We start from the raw sequence: 22003 nt of genomic DNA on the forward strand, positions 1-22003 counted from the left end.
TTTTAGTGTCCGTGGGGGGTGGGGTGGGTGGGGGCAGGGCGTGGCCTCCAGGGCCCTCCCTCCCCTTACTGGTGAATCTCATTCTCTATGAGGCTGTCCTCACAAGACTGGAAGTCTGTGTCCGTGAGGCCGTCAGGCGGCATCAGCAGGTCCTCATCTTGGGATGAGGATGACGGGGGCTCATCCCCTGAGCTCCCGGGACCCCCATCCCCATCCCCGTCAACTTCTGAGTCCTGCAGCACCTGAGCGATGTATTTCTGAAGGGGGAGAAGGGTGGGGGTGAGGGTGGACAGCTGCCCCTCGTGGGGAAGGGGTGAGGGGGGGACCTCATGGCCTGTGAGGGTAGGGGCGGTGACCCTCTTCCTAGGGCGAGGTGGGGCAGCCCCCAGCTGGTGACGCCAGATCCCTCCCTGCCCCTGCTCAACACCGCCCCAGGGCCTGGAACAGGCTTCCCTTTCTGGATGACTAATGGGACACCCAGCTTTGGGGCTGGATCTCCACCAGAGGCTCTTCCCCACACTTGGCCATGGAGCAGGGCACTCACCGCAGATTTGGGGACAGCGGCAGCACTGGGGGGCCGTCCATTGCTTCTGGGGTCCACGGTATCTGTCTCCGTGTGCTCAATCTTGAGGGGCCCAGAATGAGTCAAGCAATGGGCGGAATGCCCTGGCCCTCAGCCATAATCACAACCCCACTCTCTCTTGGCATCCCTGCCCTCAGCTCCCAATCCCCCATCCTCACCCTGCTGAGATTCTGCCCTCGGCCACCTCCCTGACCCCCTTGCCCCACACCTTGTAGTTGTGGGCACTGAGGTATTTGAAGTGTCCGAAGCAGACGTGGCAGAGACAGATGACGATGGTGATGACCAGGACCACGAATGTGAACATGGACGTCGGGGCTAGAAACCCTGGCATCGGGGCGGGCAGAGAAAGGGCCGTTACCTCTCCTCCGGGCCCCCGTCCCACAGGCTTTTGCTCCCTCTGAACGCACTCCCACACTCGCATATGCTGCGGCCTCTCGCAGGCCCCGGGCCTGTGACCCCCGGCCCTCGTGGCCTCCCGTGGCCTGCTCTGCCTCGACTCTGGCGGGAGTCTCCCCTGCCCACCACCCACCCCGGTCCCCGAGGGTGGGGGGCGGCCCTCACCCGTGCGCATGGTGGAGAAGAAGAGCAGCCAGAAGAGGCACAGGATGGGCGCAGCGACCACCTGGTTCACAGCCCCTGAGTGGATCTTCTTGTCCAGCTTGGCCGGCAGGTAGGCGTAGTAGAGATTGTACCTGTCTACCAGGTGCTTCAGCAGCATGTACATGAGCCCTGGGGGAAGCCACAGGGGCCCTGATCTCGAGCTGCCGGACCTTTGCGTGTCTGTCACGGGTTGTCCTGGGCCTTTTGAGGTCGCTGAAGGGCTGGTCCCCCTTCTTCTGCCCCAGGCCCAGTAGACAATAGAGCCCCAAGCCCCTCGCAGGACCACAGAACCTCAACTTCCACTGCTTCAACCCCTTCACTCTGCAGCCCCTCCTTAGGAATTCTACTATTAGAAATCCATTTGTTTGGGTCAGCAAGCATCCTCTTAAAACCCATATCATTCTTCCTATCTCTGCCCTTAAACAGATGAGTATAAATTAGGTGGTAAGTTCTATTTTCCTTGAGGTTGACGGGATGGGAAACTTCAAATGAGGACAAGGTTAGCTTGGGAGTTTGAAACCTTCAATACCCAGGAAGGGTGGCGAGGGGTTAGGATGTTAGTGGGGGGAAAGGAGAGGTCACCAGTGGGGGCGATAACTGGGGTGAAGAGAAACTTTGCTAAATTTTTTCAGAAGGAAGAGGGACTTGCCCAGGTCACATGGTACAGCTACAGCAGGGTATTTCCATGAGTAGTAAGGACGACGCTGAAACCCAAAGGTCTTTCCCGAGTTTATGGGGCTGTGTACGAGTGTGCCCATGGATTCTGTGTAGGACTGTGTGTGTGTGTGTGTGTGTGTGTGTGTACACCTCAGTGGGCATGGGATGTGTGTCCAAGTATATCCACCTGAGTGAAGGCACTGGTGTGAGCAAACATGGCTGTGTTGGGGAGACTTGGCCCAGGGGCCCAGCACAAGAGCTGAGTCCAGCCTGAGCTGAGATGGCTTTTCCCCTCCTCCCCCCTGGCCGAGCCCCAGACTGAGACAGGGACCGGGCGGGAGGCCCGAGGGGCCGGTCTCCCAGCCGGGGCCCTGTCCACTCGGGTGGCCTGCCTTGCTAGAGTGGAGCGGGAGAGGTCCTGGGTCCCCCCGAGCAGGGCCCAGGTCCCGGCGCGGCGGTGCCTACCGAAGGGCACGATGATGGGGCAGGTGATACTGTAGGTCATGACCACCGTGAAGACGCACATCATCCAAGCGTAGGCTGCGCCAAACTGGAACTCGTAGGCCTGATGCTGGGGGGGAGATGGGCAGGAGGGTAGCTCGGGGAGGGGAGGGGAGGGGAGGGGCGGGGCAGGGCGGGGCGGACTGGAGGGGCTCAGGGCAGGTGGGAAGTGGGAGGGGGCCAGGAAAGAAGCCAGGGGGAAAAGGAACCCAAAGTCCAGGGCAGGGCAGGGCAAAGCCGATGGAGAGAGGGGCTGTGGCTGAGATGGAGGCCAGGGTGGGCACAGTGATGGGGCATCAGGAGGGGCCTTCGAGGCATGAGGGGCTGGCAGGTTGGTGGGCTTGGGAATGGGATGCCCAGAGCCCTCGTGTGGGGTTAGGGCAGACGGACCCTAGGTCTAGACCCAGACCTCCCCCAACCCCCATCACAGAACACTAGACTGTCAGAACTGGCGGGGGCCTTCAGGGTTAGCTGTGTCAACCTGTCACTGTACACATGGGAAAACTGAGGCCCCAGACGGGAAGAGGGTAACCCAGGGCCACGGAACTCGCTCCCCAAGTCTCAGCACCCCGGGTGCCCCCACACTCTAGCATGGCGGCCACTGTTTCTGGTTGGGCCCACTAGGGGGCGCTGTGCAGACCGCGGCTGCCCCGGGCGGCCCTACCCGCTTCACGTTGCGCCTCTCGGCGGCCGAGCGCGCCAGGCAGAGCCGGATCATATACATGAGCAGGCCCGGGATGCGCAGCAGGTCCATGGCGTTGCCGATAAAGGCTGAGGCAATGACGTAGTTCACGAAGAAGGCGCCGTTGTCCGGCAGGAACACGCACCTGCGGGCACCGGGTGCTCCAGCTCTGCACCCTTGGGGGACCCGGTGGCCCCCTGCCCACTGCCAACGTGCCAGCACCCCCAACGTGCCTTCTTCCACGTGGACCCTTAAGGTCAGCCCTCAAAGCACCTGTGTCCCAGTCCCCCGAGTGTGAACCCCAGAGGCAGATGCCAGAGTGTCCACAGATGCCTCCAAAGTAAGCCCCAGACCCTCTCAGCGTGAGTGAGCCCAGAGGCACCCCTCGAACTTGTGCCCCATAAAGACCCCGGAGAGAGTGCTTGAGACCCCTAAGGCCACCAGTGTCCAGGGTGTGATGCCGGAGGTTGGCCCCAACCCCCTGTGACCCCAAAGACCCCCAAGGGTGTGAGCCCCAGCAATACCCAGAAGGCTCCCTGCCTTAGACCTTAACTTAACCCAGAGTCACCTCTGGAGTATGAGCCTTGGACACCTCCAGAACTCAAGCTCCAGAGACCCTCCCCCAGAGATCTTCAGAGGGGGAAGCCCAGAGATCTTCAGAGGGGGAAGCCCAGTACCCATGACACCCCAAGTGTGAGCCCAAGATTACCACAGATGGCCTAGAGCAAGACTCCTAGAGCTGGTGCCCACATAAACAGCCAAGGTTTGTGTCCCCCAAGACCCCCTCACAGGGATTCCCAGGGAAGGTGCGATTCCCAGAGAACTGCAGAGTCACAACTCTGGATGACAGCCCGAGACTTCAGAGGTGTTCCCAGAACTTGTGCCCCAGAAACACCCCAAAGTGTGAGCCCCAGAGTCCCCCATAGGCACTCTTAGGTGTGAGCCCAAGAGCCTTCCATAGATACTCAAAGGTGTGGCTCCAGAGACCTTCAGGGATACCTCTAGGAACCCCCATGTCACTCCCACAGTACAACCAAGATCCCACTATAGACCGCTCCAAACCTCCCGAGTGAAGCTCCAGACTCCCATGGTTAGTCCCAGGATAAAAGCCCCAAAGCCCACCATAGAAACCCCCCAAGTGTGGGTCCCAAAGCCCCAAATACACCTCGGGGGTGACTCAGAATCCAGAGAGGTTCCCAACACAGACCCCGGGACATCCCATGTATACACCCAAGACAGCCTGTGGGGCAACCTTTGGGATGACCCTGACTGTGATATAAGCCCCCTCCTCCTCCCCGCTGCAGCAGTGGGAGCTTTGTTGCACCATCCCATGGGGGAATACCCACCCCCACCATCTGGTCTCCTTCCCTGGGGACCCCGGTCACTCACTCAAATCGAATAGCTGCCTCAGCCAAGAATTTCTTGTCAAAGAGCCAGCGGAAGAAGAGGTCCAGGCTGGAGAGGAGAGGAGAGGAGAGGAAAGGGGAGGAGAGGAGAGGGGAAGAGAGGAGAGGGGGTGTGTGGGGGAGTTGGAATGGCCCAGAACACCAGGGGAGGGGGAGGCCCATCCACAAGCTCTGGGGATGCCCCCCAGACATGGGGCCCCTGGCTCTGTAGAGGAGGTGGGAGCCTGAGCTCCCCCTCCCCCTCAGGCAATTCCGGACCCCAGCTTCCATCCCCTCCTCCGAAACCCACCTGCTCAGTCCCAGCGAGGGCAGGAGCAGCACCATGAAGATGAGGAAGGTGTAGCACTTGTGCATGGTGGTCCTGTTCTCCCCAGAGCTGGGGTGGGGGACATGGGGGGGGCAGAGGTCAGATGAGCCAGCCCCCATGCCTGCTCCCCCCGCTCGTATGGTGTCCCAGGAGGGTTTCCTGGGAAGGAGGGGGGCTTCCCAAGGTGAGGATGCTGGTCACCATCCCTCCCTTGCCAGCTCTGGGACTGCCCAGGGCAGGGAGCCTGAGGGCAGAGCGTGTGCGCCCAGGAGGACCACAGTGAGGCGTGGTGTGTGTGTAGGGGGTGTCTCACCGTGTCCAGTGGGCTTCAAAGAAGGCAGAGTAGTAGACGATGGTGGGGAGCAGGGCCGAGAAGCACCACAGCAGCAGGGTGGGGAAGAACTGGGTGATGATGGGGTTCTGCAGAGGGCAGAGGGGGGCGGAATGTGTCAGGTGGGGGCAGTCTAGTGGGCCCAGCTTGCTTTGCTTACCTGCCCCCTCCCCCAGTGAGCCCTGGGCCCCCCAGCTCTCAGGGCCTCATGTCAGAAGTCCAGAACATCTGGGGGCCAGGGCCATATGTACAATCCCAGCATGAATAGTATTAGTCGTTATCATCTCTGAACACCTACTGATCATGTACTTTACATGCATTAATTCTTACATTAATGATATTACCCCATTTTACAGATGAGTAAACTGAGGCAAAATGAGAGTCAATAAATTATCTAGCTAGTAAGCAGTGGGTGGGGGAGATTTGAACCCAGGCAGCCTGGGTCTTATCTATTATGCTATCATCACTCAATGATTTTCAAAGTGCCTTCTCATGAACTTTGAGGTTCCAAGGAGGTTGCAAAGAGGTGAGGGGAGAGCAGCAGAAATGCCCCCACACCCATTGCCATCTGCGCGACCTCGCTTTCCTACATTGGGTTTCATGTAAGATTCCTTTTGATGAAGGCCATCAGAATCCAAGTTTGGAAGTCAAGGATCTGGTCTGACCCTTCACTCTTTGGTTGGAGAGACCGAGGGATTTGGAGAAGAACCTTGTTCAAGGTCACATGATCAGTTTGGAATGGACCCAGGCTCTCTCTTCCCTCAGAGGCCCTCTAGGCATGTGTAAACTCAAGGGAGGCCTCTCCTAGGGGGAAGGTGGCAGGGAGCCTGAGGGAAGTGCACAGAGGGGTTTGCAGCCCATGGTCATGTGGGACCTTCTTAGTGGGGCTGGGCTAGAAAAGCGGAACAGGAGCTGGACTGGAGGGCATGTGGTCCACCCCCCGCGTGCCGCTGCCCGGAGGGATGTGGGGCCTGGTATCTGCATTTGGGGACACAGTGTGGAGGGTCGGGGTGTGGGCCTTACATTGAGGTACTCCACGGGCTTGGTGACATTGAACTTGTCCATGGTGGTGATGATGATGGCCGGGGTGGTGAGGAAGAAGAGGAGGATGAAGAGGACGACATTGATGACCAGGCAGCGCAGCCACCAGATGAAGCCACGGATGGAGAGGTGCTCCCTGGGAAGGTCCGGAGGCATCACTCCAGGGCTGGACGCCTGATCCGTCCCCAGCGACACCTAGGGCCTCCCTCTCCTCCCTCTCCCCACTGGAGCCCACGCCGGCCCCACGAAGCCACCCCGCAATCCCCCTTTGTTCACCAGTAGATGTTCCTCTCCCCACTGGAGCCCACGCCAGCCCCACGAAGCCACCCCGCAATCCCCCTTTGCTCACCAGTAGATGTTCTGGGGGTCAGGGGCGTAAGACACGGTCCAGTTGGAGATGTGCAGGGACTCGCTGCAGGAGGAGGAGCGGGGCTCCCCGCGGCAGGTGCAGCCCTGGCACTTACACACGTTGAAGTCCTTCAGGATGCTGGGGGAGGGGGGCACGGTTACCTGGGACCTGGAGCCCCAGCTAGTCCCTAGAGGCCGGGGCGGGTGGGTGGAGCTCACATGGCGGTGATGGTCTCATTGTGGAAGGTGACAAAGGCCATGCCGAGAGGCTTCTCGTTCACTTTCTCCTTCTCCCGCTTGTAGTCCTCCTTCAGCTTCTGCTCCAGCTTCGTGTAGTACTCAATGGCCTCCACCTGCCGGGGCGGGCGAGGCAGGGCCCCGGTCAGAGCTGCCAGTCCCTGCAGCACCCAGCGGGCACTGCCCAAAGCTGACTGCAGCCCAGGCACTGCTTTAAGCTCTCTGTCCACTCGCTTATCCTCACAACTACACTGGGAAGTGGGTACAAGTAGCTCTGTCCTACAGACGAGGAAACTGAGGCATGGAGCAGTCCGGAAACTTGCCGAAAGCCACAGAGCTAGTAAATACAACAAGCTATCCTCTTGGCTGACCTCTTCCGATTTGGGGTTTGAAAACTTGGTCACTGTAGGGATAGGGGGCAAACCCAACAATGGGACTAGGGCTTCCAGGAACAGATGGGGACCTGCTTGCGGTCCACACCCCAGCTTTGCTTCCTCCGGGAGTCTCTTCACCTTGGGGTATTGGTGTGCAAGGCGTGCGTGCGTGTGCGTGTGTGTGCGTGTGCGTGTGTTCCTGGGGATGTGGGACGGGCCCCACCGTGGGGTGCATCCATCTTCACTGTGACCTGTCTCCCCGGGACCTTCCAACTCCCCCCTCACCCATCAGGAGTCTGGGGGCCCTGAGGCCTGAGCCGAGGCCAGGATGCCCTGTACCTGCTCGCAGCCTTGCACCACACAGCAGCAGAGGTGGCCGCAGGGCTTGGGGTTGATCATGGTGGGGACGTTGTCCTTGCTTTGGAGGTTTGTGAAGTAAAGCTTTCCCCGCTCGGCCTTCTTCCTGTGGGACCCAGGTGCCTGGTCACCTACTGCCCAGCTGGGTCTGGCTGGAGGATGGGTAGGTAGCCCAGCTTGGGGGTCATGCAGTCCACTCCCCAAGGACAGGGGCCACCTTACTCTTTGGTTTGTTTAGGATGCATGGTTCAGACATGTCCCCAGCCCAGTGTCTCCCCGCCATCCCTTGAAGGGCAGAAGTTCTTCCTATAGTCTGGCCTAAGTTTCGCACACTGTAGCTGAGGAAGGGAATGTCCTCAAATGGGGTGGGGACAGTGGGCCCCTTTCCTCTAACCTCCAGGCCTTGCTCTTTCCAGAGTTGAACTGACAGGCACTCCAGGGGGTGAATTAAAATCAAACGCCCCTTGGGAATTCCCTGGCTGTCCAGTGGTTAAGACTCTGTGCTTCCACTGCAGGGGGCACGGGTTCGATCCCTGGTTGGGGAACTAAGATCCTGCATGCCATGAGGCATGGAAAATCAACTGCTCAGGGAAACACCTGGAAGGGGAGCCAGGCTCCTGAGTGGCAGCCAAGATGCCCTCCACAACAGGCAGGGGGCCCTCGGGTGTTGCCCCCGCCCCCAGCCCCATTACCTCTCTGCATCAAGGAACATCAGGCGAGCCACGTTGTAACATGGGCGGGCTTCCAGAACCGTGCAGTTGGGGTAGGCCTCCCTGAAACACAGTCCACCATCATCCTCTGCAGGGAGCTTGCCCACCCGCCCCCAACTTTCCCCTGTGACCCCAGCACCTTCAAGACACACAGCCCCAGTGCAAGCTCCCTCTTTCTGAGTCTGCAAAAATGACACTTCCCAAGAATAAAACTTTGAAATTCCTACTCATGCTTATCTGAGTGGGGGGAGGGTACGCACACAGGCATGGGCATGGACCCAGATGCGAGCATGTACCCACGGGGCGCTGGGGACACCATGGCTGTGGTCTGATTCTTGTCTGGGGCTGTGAACTTTAAGTTGAGAGAAACTGTTTCTAGTATGGTTGTTCTCTTAACCCTGCTCCTAGAAGACCTGATTACAGTCCAATACTTAACCTTGACCATCAGCTGACCCCAACCAACCCACAACCCTGGGCTACAGAATGATCTCTGGCCCAAGACCGACCAGAGGTTGATCCTGAAACCTGACCTGAGACTGACCTCTAACCCTGGCCGGAGACTGATCCTTTACCCTGACCCAAACTGATCCATAACCCAGACCCAATACTGACCCTCTAATCCTGACCCGAGATTGACCCCACCTTGACTTAAGACTGACCAGATAGACTCTCAGTGCCTGGTACCTGGCAGGGCTCGAGTGATGCTTGCAGGCCGAGTGGAGGAGCACTTCCTTTTTCATCCTGATCACACAGGGCTCTTTGATCCTAATCCCTAATCTAAACTGCGTCCCTGTCTTTTTCTTTCTTTCTTTCTTTTTTTTTTTTTTTAATTTTTAAAGAAGGAAATACCAAGTGTTAAAGATTCAGGAGACATGGTTCTAAAGGAACAAGATGGACCAAACCCACGAGAATTTGGAAACTTAAATCTGGGATGGGGTCCTTGAAAAGCACTTCCCAGGAGGCTTCAGACTTTTCCCCAGACACTGCTATTGCTCAAACCATTTTAGGGTTCCTCTTTGGAAGGGCCTTTAGCCCTGTGGCAGGCTGAGCCCTCATTTTCACCCGACTAATCTCTAATCCCCTAATCCCCACCACACAGGTTCCCTGATTTTGTACACAGGATAACCCCTGATTGTGCTGGGTCAGTCCTCCAACCCAGACAGACTGCAGACCTGGACCCCACACCCTGCCTGATGCTGACAGCTAGCCAGGGGCTCCACGAGGACAAGGGCTGCCTCCTGCTCAGCACCATATACCCAGGCCTGGGCCAAGAGCCTGCACGTAGTAGGTGCTCAGTAAATACCCACTGTGCTGTGGAATGAACGGGTCCATGAAATGGCTCTTCCATAATGCTCACCGTACTGATCCTAAAAACTCCAGTTAGGACTGCAGTCTCCCCAACCCCTGCTCATAGGCTGACCGCTAATTTTAATCAGACTGTTTCCTAAACAAAATCACCCACCGACCCCTGAAACAGACAACTTGGACAGTGAGCTCCCCACCGATCAAGCCTGGCTCTTCTTTGTCTCCCTGGGATGAAGCGCATAGTAAGTGTACAATAAACAGTGTACTGGATCAATGGATGCTTGACTCACAGGGTTCACTCCCTCACTGCACTCAGGGCTCTGCTCTAACATCACCCTGTCAGAACCCCTGCTGCCCACACCATCGGAAACTGCAACCCTCCCTGACCCTGCTCACCCTGTCCCTCCCCCTGCTTTGGTTTTCTTCTTAGCACCTACCCCTACTTGACTAGCTCATTTCTTTGCTATCTGCCTCGCCCCACTAGAATGTAAGCAGATGAGGGCAGGGGCTTTTTCTTTGTTTCCTGCCATATCCCCAAACTCCTGTTCCAGTGCAGGCACATAGCAGGTGCTCAAAGGATCCCTGTTAGTAAAGGACTTGTCTGTACAAGCTGACGGCTGATTCCACGTGGATGGTAACATTAAGATGTCGCCTAATTCTCAGCACACACTGTCCTTTATCCTGACCCAGCCTGCCCCCTAATGCTGAGCACAGCTTGAACCCCAGATGGGACCCCAAATCATTCTCTCACACTGACCAATGATTGATGATCTAATTTCGGCTGCTGTTCTATAAACTGTATGAGGACAGGACTTGTTTCTAATTGATTTATGCCTGGCACACAGAAGGTGACCAATAAATGCATGTTGAATAAAAGAGTATTCACCCACAAACGCCAGTCACAAACCAGTCCTTCTCCTGTAATACAGGAGCCTAGAGTCCGACCCCAATCCAGCCCTGATCTAGGACGACTACTGACTTCTCATCCAGACCTCACTAAATCCTGATCCTGGCCAGAGACGGAGCCCTGATCCAGACCACCAGTGTCTCTAATCAGAACCACTGGACAACTCCTAATACTGACCCCAGACCAATCCCTGAGCAGCCCCTGGACTGGCCCCTAAAGCTGGCCTCTGCATTGCAAACCCCCGAGAGCTTGATGGTCTCGTACTCATTTTTATAGTCCCCAGGCCATCACAGTGACCTCAACAGCACCTGAGAACGTTTGCTGAATGGACAGATGGATGTGTGGTAGGATCCCTAATCCTGTACACAGACTGTTCTGGCCACCTGGAGGTGTATATCCACCCCCTCACTAAGACAGACTTCCAGCTGAAAAGTGTCTCGGAGAACATACAGTCCAGGCTCTCCTGGGCTCCCGGAGGATCCACTGAAAGCCGAGGAGCTTCTCCCTGCTAGTCTGCACACAAGCTCTGGAATGCCACGCACAATTGTGAGACAGCCACACCCCCCAAGGGCCCGTGGACCTGGGGTCGACAATCCATGACCCTGTTCGAGCCAGGAGGAGAGGCCCAGGGGACTCATTTTTCAAGTATTTCTCCTGCTCTTTGAGGGGTCTGAAGTCCAGCCCGAGTGCTAGACCGCCCTGGAGTCAGAGGATTCTTCCTTAGCCTAACCTCCACCCCTCACTGCAGCCCCTGACCCCCCCGAGAGAGAGGCGTGTGAGGATGCTCCTGGAGATGGAAAGCAAAGAAGGGTCCACAGGTCCTCGGGGTGGGGGTGGAGGAGCTACTCACTCAAAATGCTTCTTGATCTTCTCTGACTCTGCATATTTGGAGATTCCGTTGATGAAGAGAGTCCGCTTCACCTGGGGTGAGACGGGGCAGGTTGGCCTTCCTGAGGCTCCGATCCGGGAGAATGCACGGAGGGGTGGGGAACAGGTGAGCAGAGAGGAGCAGACAGGAGTAGGAGGAGGCCTTGGGAGAAGCCAGGCCCAGGGAAAGCAGGGGGAGTGTTTCTAATAGAAATCAGGCAGTGAACAGAGTGAGAGCCCCGGGCCCCTTGCTCCCTGAGGGGTTACAGAGTGGGAAGAGGGGGTTCTAATCTCAGATCCTCAGGCTGTGAGGCCCCAGCACAGAGGGTGGCATGGAGTGGGCATTCAGTACTGGTTTTGGGAGTGAATATTGAAGGAGAGGGACAATCACTCCCGTAATATCCACCGCAGATATTTCCTGCCCCGGTGCCTGCCATGCAAGGCCTCACCTCACCCCCCACCTACCTTGGGAGAGGGACTGTTCTCTCATTTCACAGATGAGGAAACAGGCTGGGAGAGGTAACTTAACTGGCAGGATGGTGGGGCGGAGGAATCCTGAGCTAGTGAGCCAGGATTCAAAGCCAGCTGGCCTCAGCCGGAGCCGGAGCCGGAGCCGGAGCCGATATCCCTTAGGACTCCGGCAGGAGAGGCCTGGAGGGAAGGGGAGGGGCTGGGCTTGGGCGAGGACCTGGGCTCTGCTCCACTCACCAGGTCGTCCTCCTTGTAGCGCATCTTGGAGGTGTGTCTGCGCATGCTGTAGACGGTGAGCAGCAGGTACAGGAAGGCGAAGGAGGTGTGCAGCCAGAGCAGGTTGTTCCTGGCGGGCAGAGGGGTGCGTGGAGCCACCGGGGTTGGGAACACGCTCAGACACCCCCAACCCCCCACTGTTAATTAAACCCTGGTACAGGGCCCCTCTAGAGCACTTCTGACCCCCTCCCAAGGCGGGCCCCACACCCCACATCCTCTAGACCCCAGGATTGTTCCATTCCAACTGAAATGTCCCCAAGAAGTCATCTCTTCATGCCCTACCTGCTGGCTATACTGCCCTCCAACCACCACCAGCCAGCCCTCCTTGGCCCGGGGTTGCACACGGCTCTTCTTTATCTGGCCATCCCTGGGATCTGCTCCTTCTGTTTCCACCCCAAGCCCTCAGGGACCCACAGCCATCTCAGCAGCCTCAGCATCTCTCCCCTGAACACTCCCTTTTTCCTCTCCTCCCTGTTCCCACCCAGACTCTGGCCGCAGACCCAGGCCTCACTGACCAGCTTCCCACCCTTACCCTGATTTCAAGTTGGCAATGGTGGTTCTCCCGAAGCTGTAGGCATTGTTCTCTGGGGGGGTGGGAGGAGGGAGAGGACGACGGGCGGGGTCAGGGCACGTCCCCTCCTGCCCCCTCCTCTCCCCGCCCCGCCCATCCTGGCCTTCACTGACCCAGCAGGTCCCCTGAGAAGTTGACGGGCAGCACGATGCCTACGGAGAGGACGCCCACGACCACCAGCAGCCCAATGATGTGTCGCTGGAAGGACAGGTAGTGCACAGCGTCGCCACCACATTTATCCCGGATCTCGTCATCCCTGCAGGCGCCGGGGACAGAGGGATGCGGTGAGGACCAGGGCAACAGAGGGGCTGCTTGGCTCGCCTGCCCTTGCCCACCCCAGCCCACGTCCACCCTAGCCCCTGCCAGTCTGGCAGCAGGACGGGGTTGAAAGGGGGGGCTCTGGGTCCCCCATGTTCTGGGAGGGGAGGGAGGAAAGAGAGAAAGGGAAGGGGAGGGAGAAAAAGGAAGGATGCAGACAGAAGGGGAGGCAAAGGGAAAATAGAGGAGGAGGAGAGGGATGAGGGGGGAAGAAAGAAAAAGAAGGGGAGAAAGAAAGAAGGAAAAGAAGGAAGACTGCAGAGAGGAAGAACAGTGAGGAATGGGGAGAAAAGGAAGTAAGAGGATAATCTGGAAAGGGAGGACAAGGATGGTGGCAGGAAGAGGCAGAGGTGGGAGGGAGGAGGGAGGTCTGGAAAGCAGTGGCGCTTTAGGGGTGCTGGCGAAGCCCTTTAGACTTGGGGAGGGGCCCTAGGGGCCCAGGGGCCCAGGGGCGAGGGCAGTGGTGGTGCTGACCTGTCTGGGCTTCCTGCCTCTCTCAGGGCTCACTGCCTGCCTGCCGCACTCTGGCTCCATCTCCTGACTTCTGCCTGCTGGATACTGGCTCCTGCCTGCTGCTGGCTGGCTGCTCCCAGCTTGCCTGATGCCCCCACCCGCTAGCTGCCCGAGGCTCTGAGGCGGCGGCGTGAGCCCCTGCTCTCATGGGCTGGCAGGGGCGGGGAGAGCTGAGGGCAGAGCGGGACCCCAGGCAGGGGGGTGCACAGGAGACTGTCGGGGGGTAAAGTGAGGCCGGCTTGGAGGAACAGCAGGGGCCTGGCTCCCTGGAGCAGGGAGGAGGGTGCTGGGCTGGCTAGGAGCGCTCAGGCCCTCAAAGCTGCTGGTCTCTGGACTTTGTAGGGAGATGACAGGTCTGAAGTTGCTCTCTGTTTCTCTCTTTCTTTAGAGCCTCAGGACCGTTCACTTACTTTATCCTGAAGATGGCTGTCAGCCAGGAACAGAAACCCTGCGGGGACAGAGGGCTATCGGCGAGGGTCCTCACCCCACCCGCCCGAGCCTCCCCTGCCCCTCAAGCCTCCCCTCCCCCCAACCCCAACCTCGTAACCACCTGCAGGCTGTGGCTCACCTGTCACAGCTCCCACAGTCCCCACAGAAACTAGCTCAGCCCCAGAGAAGGGGACAGGAAAGGTGCCAGCCCTCAGAGAAGAAAAAGGACCAAGGCCAAAGGGGGTCATCGGCGGACCTTCGTGCCCAGAGTGCAGATCCCCACAAACACCCAAGGGGGCAGCAGAACTGGAGAAAGTCCTGCAGTTGTGTGGGCCAGGGTGGGGATGGATGGGGTTCAGGGTTCTTAGGAAGGGACCACAGGCCTGCAGCTAACATGGAGAGTTTGCAACGTGGCTGCCAACAGCAGAGCGGTGGGCCACGCTGCCCAAGGTCCTGCACCTACCTTCCAGGATGCCCCAGAGGGACCAACCCAGGGTCACTGTGAGCTGCAATCTCCTGCTCTCAAGCCCCCAGGCTTATCTTCAGACAGAGACCCCACTCAGGGCAGAGTGGGGATACGCGGGGCAGGGCTGGACAGAGAGACCCTCCCCCAGCTTCCTACCGGGAGAAGGTACAGGCATAACACGGGATGAGGGAGAGAGGTGCCCTCCAGCTAAGATGCAGGACTGTGCTACCTGTTGCCAACATCACCTGAGTCTGGGGATCATCTGGACACCTCTGGCTGGCAGGGGTGATAGCTTTGCTTTGCCACTTACCAGTATGAGTCCAACTCAGGAAGCTGACAGGCTTCTTCTGCTATGGCAGCTACAGGAGCTGCCACCCCCAGGGCCCACAGCCTAAGCTGGACTGATCAGTGCCACCCTAGGGCCTGAGGATTAGAGTTCTGACCAGGATTAGAGTTCTGACCCCGGCAGAATGACAGAGGGCCAGGCAGGTAATGTCGGAGTGTGGTGTCTGACCTGAAAGGGGTCTGGGGTCCCCTTGCATCACCAAGTACATGCCTTGTCTACAGGGGCCCCTGCTCCTCAGCTCCAATCTACAAGCAGGTCAGCTGGCCCCAGGCAGCCAGGGGCTGCCAGCCTGCAACCTCTGAGCACCACAATGGATTCTGTGTGTTTTGCTAGGTGGGTCTGGAAGGCTCATTATTACTTCTAGAACCACATCTAAGAAACAAGTCATCCTTAGCATTGATCACTGGAGGCGGGCACGGAACTGTATCGGGGCAAATGATGTTTAGAAATCAGAGATGTTCAACCTATGCTGGTTTGGAGGCTGCCATGGAAGACAGAGCCAGGAGTTCTGGGTCCAGGGGCTACCCCGTGGCTCTCGGACAAGCATTACCCTTGCTGAGGAAAAGGCCACACTCCATAGGCCCCTGACTCTGTAACACTGAAAGCTACAGGCTACTGAGCCCACCTGCCCTGCAGGAGGGGGTGATAAGAAGTTGGGGGGAGGGCACTCACATTGTCTCTTTGGTCAAAGTCGACGGAGCTGGAGACAGACGTGAGACGCTCATACCGGTCATGACTGTCCCCGTGCATAGCTGAGGCCACACTGGGGGTGGGGAGACGAGAGATCAGAGAGCTGGTGAGTCCGAGTCCCTGGGGAGCCAGGTGAAGTGGGTGGTCTTCCACTCCAGAGCTCCAGGGTCCAGACAAGGCACAGAAAGCACAGAGGCAGAAGCAGGGATGAGTGACTGCCCTCTCCCTGCCTCCCTTAAACCTGCCCCTTCCCTTCAGGGGACCCGGGGGACCTGGGGGGCACTGACGCAGGGCATGGGGGTGAAGGGAGGGGGTAGTCTTCATCAGCACCCCGTGGAGGTTGAAGGAAGAATGGAGCTGGCCCTGCAGTTCCGGAGCTGACCAGTGGGGGATGGGGGAGCAGAGCCCACATGGGGCACAGGGCAGTGGAGGGGGTGTGGTGAAGGACAGGCTGGACCAGGAGAGCCCTAGAAGGGCCGGGGGTGAGGGGGGCTGGGGGGGGGTGTCCTCCACCCTCCATGTTCCCTGACCCCAGCAGCTGCCGCAACTCCAATGCCAGGCCTATAGACAGAGACGGTGATGGACACAGAAGGCCAGACTCAGAGCTTCTCTGGCAGCCCCCCTCCCAGGCCTCCAGAAGGGGCGAGCAGGGAACCCTGGAATCGGAAGAACTAGCTGTTAGGGGGTGAGAAGCCACTGGAGACACCCAATCTTGTCTCTGCAACAGGATGACTATACTGTGGGTTCTCGGGAGGATGGCTCCTCCACCCCAGCCAACCAGGACTGCTGAGGCCTGCGTGTATGGGGCACATGGGGAGGGATTTCTCCCAGGCTGGGGGCCGGAGGGAGAGATGGGGGAGTGCGGCAGAGACAAGCTGGGGAGCCCCCTGCTCTGCAAAGCACACCACCTGCGTTAATCCGAACATGAGCCTGCAGAGGAGAAAGCTGAAAAGAGAAACCGGCAACGTGGCAGGAAGAGAAGAGAAGCATGAAAGAGAAGAAAAGGGAAAGCTGGTTTAGTGGGGATGAGGGGGCTGCTGCCCCACATACTATTCCTGTTCCACTCGGTCCCTCTCCTGCCGCTGGCGCCTGGGGACAGAGAACAGACAGGGTTAGCGGGGGCAGGGGTGGGTCTCCAGGGACTGGCAAGGGACAAAGGCCCAGCTGTGGGCCCTCATGCCCCCATGCCCGCTCTGGGACCAGTCCCTCTTCATCCCCCCCCCCAAAGAGGATGAGAACGGGCTGGCTCTCCTCCTATCCCCGAGGAGTGTGGACGAGATGTGTGGGTGCACGTGTGTTGTGTGCGCATGTGTGTGCACACGCAAGCCTGTGTGTAGGGGTAGGGGCGGGTCCCGGAGCCTTACCTGTCTGCATCTGTCACCAAGGCCAGCCGCCCATAGTCCCAGGCCACCTTCCGGAGGATAGAGAACAAGAACAGCAGTGCCTGAGGAAGGAGAGGGTGGTTGGCGGGAGGAGAGGCCGTTCACCCCCTGGACTAGCCGGGACGGCAGGGCAGAGGGGCAGAATTTTTGTCTTAGAAAGGGATGACTCTGGCTGGGGTGAATGGTCAGAGGCTAGGCTTGGGCTGGGTGATGGGCATTCCCTCCTGCAGTCATGCCTGGGGAGTCAGGGGCAGGTGGGAGAGTGGTTAGCGCTGCAGGTGTTGGCCAGCTATGTACAGGGTGTGAGTGCCAAGGGTGGAGGGTGGCATGTGGGCACTCACAAGGAAGCACATGAAGTCCAGAGCCAGCACGGTGGGGACGCCCCCGAACGGCAGGCCCTGCAGGACGGTGCTGCGGATGCGGGCACTGTAGCAGTAGTCCTTGGGGTTGCTGTTGTTGAGGGCTGTGGTGCCCAGTGTGGCCAGCAGGAAGGGCAGCATGACTGCTACTGCCGCATGGTCCTCCTGGGAAGAGGGCAGAGCAGTCAGCTGGGCTCGGCCCCTGTCCCCCTCACGGTTCTGTTCATGGCTCCGGCAGGATGGGCGTGGGCAGGGGACAGTGAGGGCAGATCCCCGGGCTGCCTGGGTGGGTGGAAGCTGTGGCCTCTGGAGATAAGGGCCTGGGGAGGGGAGGGTTGAGTCACATGGATTTACCTTCACTGGCTCTCGGGATGCAACCCCACCCTGGATCTAGGGAACTTGGCCCAGGTCTGGACTAGGGAGACTGGTTTTTCTAAGCTGGATGCTGTCTGTGAGTCTCTAGCATTTACCTCCTACCACCTCCATACACACACATTGCCTCTCCCTCCCTCTCTCTCTCTCTTTCCCAACACAAACTCTCTGCCTCTGTCTCTGTCTGTCTCAGGCAGGGGGCAGAGCTGAGCCCGAGGGAAGATGGGGAGGGTTCTTAGGTCTAAGTGGAGGGGTCTCTAGGCCAGAGGAGGATGGGTCAGGAGGCAGTTACCTAATCCTGATCTTTTCTTTCTACCCCTATTAGAAAAATGGCATGGTTTCATATGTTCAGTTTTCAACTCTGTTAATCACCTTCCCAATATAATTGGCTTCAAAATAAGACGTTCAGCTTTAGAGTTGTCCCTCTGTCCTCAGAGTAGGGGTCTGAGGATGGAGTCAGAGTGGGAAGTCCATTAAAAAGCAGGACTTCTGGGGCTTCCCTGGTGGCGCAGTGGTTGAGAATCCTCCTGCCAATGCAGGGGACACGGGTCCGAGCCCTGGTCCGGGAACATCCCACATGCTGCGAGCAACTAGGCCCGTGCACTGCAACTACTGAGCCTGTGTTCTAGAGCCCGGGAGCCACAACTACTGAGCTCCCTCACCACAACTACTGAAGTCCGCACGCCTAGAGCCCGTGCTCCGCAACAAGAGAAGCCACCGCAATGAGAAGCACACACACGGCAACGAAGAGTAGCCCCCGCTCGCCGCAATTAGAGGAAGCCTGCGCGCAGCAGCCAAGACCCAATGCAGCCCAAAATAAATAAATAAATTTATTTAAAAAAGTAATCTCTGAGAGATTAAAAAAAAAAAGCAGGACTTCTGGGTTTGTGTGACCTGCCTCACTCTCCCCAGCTACACCTGTTTACCCTCATTCTTTTTCCTGGGCCACGGCAGCAACTACACCTTTCCCCCTTCCAGCTTCCTCACCTCTTTCCAATTTTCTTTGTGCCTGAGTTGTGAGGACTACAACTCCCAGAGTGCCCTGCTCCTGCTCCTGGAGCAGGGCAGGCTGGGAATGTCATGCCCTGCAGCGAGCTTTTCCATTGGCAAAGGAAGGGAGACTGGATGGGGGCCTCTCAGCTGGCCCAAGCCCCCTGCAGCCAGGGTAGTGCCCTCTGGCCTGGTTCCCTGCCACTGTCAGGTTGTCCAGCCCTCTACGGTCCGGTGGATGGGTAGGGAGGAGGAGGAAAGGGGCAGCCAGCCTGGATGCCTGGGTTCTGGAAGTGCCTGGGGACCGAGCTGAGCCCGGTTCTGGGGAGGCTCCTGGGGCGGAGGAGAAGTGTGGCCGTGGCACCACTGCCCCACCCCCATCCTACTGGAGGGCCCCTGGGGGCCCCTTCTGCTGACAACACTGAAGCTCTGCCGTGTGTGTGTGTGTGTGTGTGTGTGTGTGTGTGTGTGTGTGTGTGTGTGTGTGTGTGTGTGTGTGTGTGTGTGTAGGGGGGGGGGTGGTGCCCAGGGAAGAAAGGAAACCAGGCAAAGAGAGAGAACAACAAACCTAGAATCGGTGACTGCAACTCTGGAAACAAGCGTCCCCCAGCCCCCTGGGGTGGTTCGGAGGGTTTCTCCTGCCCACCAATCCCAGATTTTCCCCTGCCTCTTCCTAACATTTCAACTGCAGGGCCAGAGGCACCAGCTCTCAGATGGAAGGGAAGATGGAGTTGTCTCACTTGGTCCCAGGGAGTCTCTGAAAAGCCTGGGTTAGGAAGGCTAAGGGAATAACTGCCCTGTGTGTTATGCCTCCCTCTTCTTTTCCAGCCTAAGTTGCCTTAAAAAAAAACCCATTAACTTAGTAATTGTAGCAGGTGCCATGTATGGAGCGCCCACTGTTTCAAGAATATATACATTTTTCATTTAATCATTGACACTCCAGAGTTGGATGTCATTGCCATTTTAAGATGAGGGCACGGGGCTCAGAGAAGTTAAGTAAGTTTCCCAAAGTCACACTGCTCATAAAATAATGGACCTGGGGATCAAACTTAGGTCAACTTCTTTCTAAAGCTTTAACACTTTTCAGGGCACCTTGATGCTTTTCCGATGTGCCTAGAACAGGACTCTGCTGACCACAGAAGCTTCATGAACATTCATTACGTGTTCTCTGGCTAGAGAACACCACAGCACTGTGAGAATGTGTGTGTTGAGGTGTGTAAACTTGTGTTGATATGTGTATCTGTGTGTGTGTGGGGTGGGAGGTGGGGAGCTGGGTGACTACATGGCAGTCCACGGAAATGAAGAGAGTCGTTGGTCTCTAAGTGGGGGTGTGTATGTGGGTGTGTCTGGGAGCCTGGGTATGTAAACATAAGGTGCACCAGGAAAGGTTAAAGGTAGGTATAGGTATCTTGCTGTGGTAATTGGGGGGCCTCTACACAAGTCCCCCCTCCCTTAAGTCCCAACTCTAATGCACTCCAGAAATCGATCCAGCCCATACCCACTCCTTGCCTGTTTCTCTCCAAAACTCCAAGGCTCCACCAGGCCAGAATGTAATGGGTACAAACTCCTGGAGCAGCATCCCCCTTCCATTCTATGCTCTCCACTCCAAGGAAGGTGGAACATTCTGGGAGCTCCTACATAAGGGGACCCAGTAGAGTAGGTGAGGGTCCAGGTACATGCTTAGTAACTGAAGTCACCAGGTCCATCTGCTGCCTCCCTCTTTACAGTCACAAAGCACTCTCCCCTCCGCAACTGCACTGCTCTTCCCACCTGCACCAACAGGAAGGCAGGGCACACTCCCCATTTGACAGGGCAGGAAGCAGGGACCCGGGGTGGAGAAGCCACTCACAGGGAGGTCACAGGGCAGGAAAGGGTGGAGCCAGGGCTGGTGGCTCGGCTTGCTGACAGGGTACTCCAAGCTCTTAATTGTGGAGGCGGGGTTGCTGGGCTCAATTTCACCCAGGGCAGCTGCTCTCAAAGCCTTCACTGAGAGCAGATGAGAGAAGGGAAGAGACTGAGGCAGAATGTTTGGGGAAGGGAGGGGCAGTTTATCCACTCCACAGGGTTGCCTGAGTCAGTGGTATCCCAGAATTTCTCTAGCCTGACACTGAGGCTTTAGCTGGAAGTGTGCAGGGAAAGTGATGGAGGATTTTATTTCTAGCTAACTGATGGCTACTTTATCATCAAGAAGTGTTTGCATGGTGGGGGTGGGGTGGGGAGGGAGCTATAAATTAAAAGTTTTTTTCTTAAAGAGTTACTAGGGAAGATTTAATTTAGGGCTTGGGATCATAGGAAGGCAGTGTGGTCTGTTGGGAGGAGATGAAGATGGAGGCTAGTTCTGTTACTATGTAACCTGGGCCTCAGTCTTTCAATGTGTAACAAAGATATACTAATGCTCCATCCCTACCAACTTCAGAGAGATGGCAAAAATGTATCCACGAATGAGGATAAAAGTGGTAGGAAAAGAATGCATTTATCAAATACCTATTTAACTCGTATTTTGTGCCAGGCACTGTTCTAAGTGCTTTACAAATGTTATCTTGTTTACTCCCCATCACAACCCTAGGAGGACACTGAGGTACAGAGAGCGTACATCACCTGCTCAATGGCACACAGCTAGTCTGTGATAGATCTGGGCATGGACCTAGGCAACCTGGCTCAAGCCCATGCTTTTAACCACCGCACTTTTCGGCCTCAGCCAACAGAGGAGCCACTTCCATCAGGAAGCTGGGGGTTGGGGGCTGGGGGTTGCCAGCTACAGCTCTGGAGAAATGCCACACCCATTTCTACCTGTTTGCCTTCCCTCTTGCTTCTAGCTCCCAGACCTTCCACCCTGGGTTTGTGATTTCAGGTTCTGAGGCAGGTGTAGGGGACCGGCAACAGAGCCTGGTGGTTAAGAGTACAGGCTCTAGGATGAGACAGATGTGGCTTCTGACCTGGCGACACTACCTCACCACCCTGGGCCTCAGTTCCTTCGTCTGTAAATGGGGATAATAATTCAGTCGTGTGGTTGTTTTGAGGATTAAACATGATGATTTAGGTAAAGCTCTTAATACAGTTCAAGGTACAAATGGATTCTAAAAAACTTAGCTACTCTTATCAATAAAGTGTGGAATAAAAGGGGTTGGTTTAATGAAGGAGAACTGGTAAAAAGCAAAATTAAACAGAATTTAATATGCTAGAACCCTTCAGTCTGGATGGGCTTCTTGTCTATACCTAAGGGCTTACACTGCTTTCAGGACTCTGCCACCGAGTGGCAGAGAATGTTTCCAAACTCTTCAAACAAACTGATCCATCTGTAGCAGGCTGGGAAGTGGGGGCATGGGAGGGTGGTGCTATGCCAGGATGGGTCAGAAGTTCAGGGAAGAGAACTCTTATTGATCCACTACCAGGCAGGGTGCCAGGCTCTTTACCTGTACTATCTAGTTTGATGCCCGTGAGTAATCTCGTAAGGAGATGGTAGTAAACATACTTTTTAACTGACACTAAGGTTCAGACAAGTTAAGTAACTTGTCAAGGTCGCACAGCTAAAGAATGGCAGAGCTGGAATTTGAACCCAGGTCTCCAAAACTGTTTTAATTGGAGGGAACTTGTAGGATGTCCAAAA

At 57.0% G+C, this 22003-nt stretch overlaps 1 protein-coding gene across 8 annotated transcripts in view; it reads right to left on the minus strand.

The window, feature by feature from the left end:
* The window catches only part of TMEM63B (transmembrane protein 63B), a 24087-nt gene continuing 2084 nt past the window's right edge, over window positions 1–22003 (minus strand). For 2 of the 8 annotated variants that reach the window (XM_082414869.1, XM_082414870.1), the window contains exons 2-24: window positions 17017–17199; window positions 16658–16737; window positions 16344–16382; window positions 15276–15366; window positions 13773–13810; window positions 12645–12787; window positions 12493–12544; window positions 11922–12030; window positions 11197–11267; window positions 8117–8197; window positions 7407–7530; window positions 6676–6809; window positions 6458–6595; window positions 6091–6244; window positions 5050–5156; window positions 4719–4805; window positions 4413–4478; window positions 3006–3168; window positions 2306–2411; window positions 1145–1312; window positions 792–907; window positions 545–625; window positions 1–257 (exon numbers count right to left, since the gene is read on the minus strand). In XM_082414869.1, the coding sequence (XP_082270995.1) occupies window positions 66–257; window positions 545–625; window positions 792–907; window positions 1145–1312; window positions 2306–2411; window positions 3006–3168; window positions 4413–4478; window positions 4719–4805; window positions 5050–5156; window positions 6091–6244; window positions 6458–6595; window positions 6676–6809; window positions 7407–7530; window positions 8117–8197; window positions 11197–11267; window positions 11922–12030; window positions 12493–12544; window positions 12645–12787; window positions 13773–13810; window positions 15276–15366; window positions 16344–16382; window positions 16658–16737; window positions 17017–17175 (2499 nt within the window). In that variant the 5' untranslated portion in view covers window positions 17176–17199 and the 3' untranslated portion in view covers window positions 1–65. Of the gene's footprint in view, window positions 258–544; window positions 626–791; window positions 908–1144; window positions 1313–2305; window positions 2412–3005; window positions 3169–4412; window positions 4479–4718; window positions 4806–5049; window positions 5157–6090; window positions 6245–6457; window positions 6596–6675; window positions 6810–7406; window positions 7531–8116; window positions 8198–11196; window positions 11268–11921; window positions 12031–12492; window positions 12545–12644; window positions 12788–13772; window positions 13811–15275; window positions 15367–16343; window positions 16383–16657; window positions 16738–17016; window positions 17200–17778; window positions 17934–20245; window positions 20381–22003 lie in introns of those variants that run through there. The other 6 variants (XM_082414867.1, XM_082414866.1, XM_082414872.1 and 3 more) reach the window with 6 other exon arrangements.

Source organism: Balaenoptera physalus (assembly GCF_965194825.1).
Source record: "Balaenoptera physalus genome assembly, chromosome: 11".
NCBI lineage: Eukaryota > Metazoa > Chordata > Mammalia > Artiodactyla > Balaenopteridae > Balaenoptera > Balaenoptera physalus.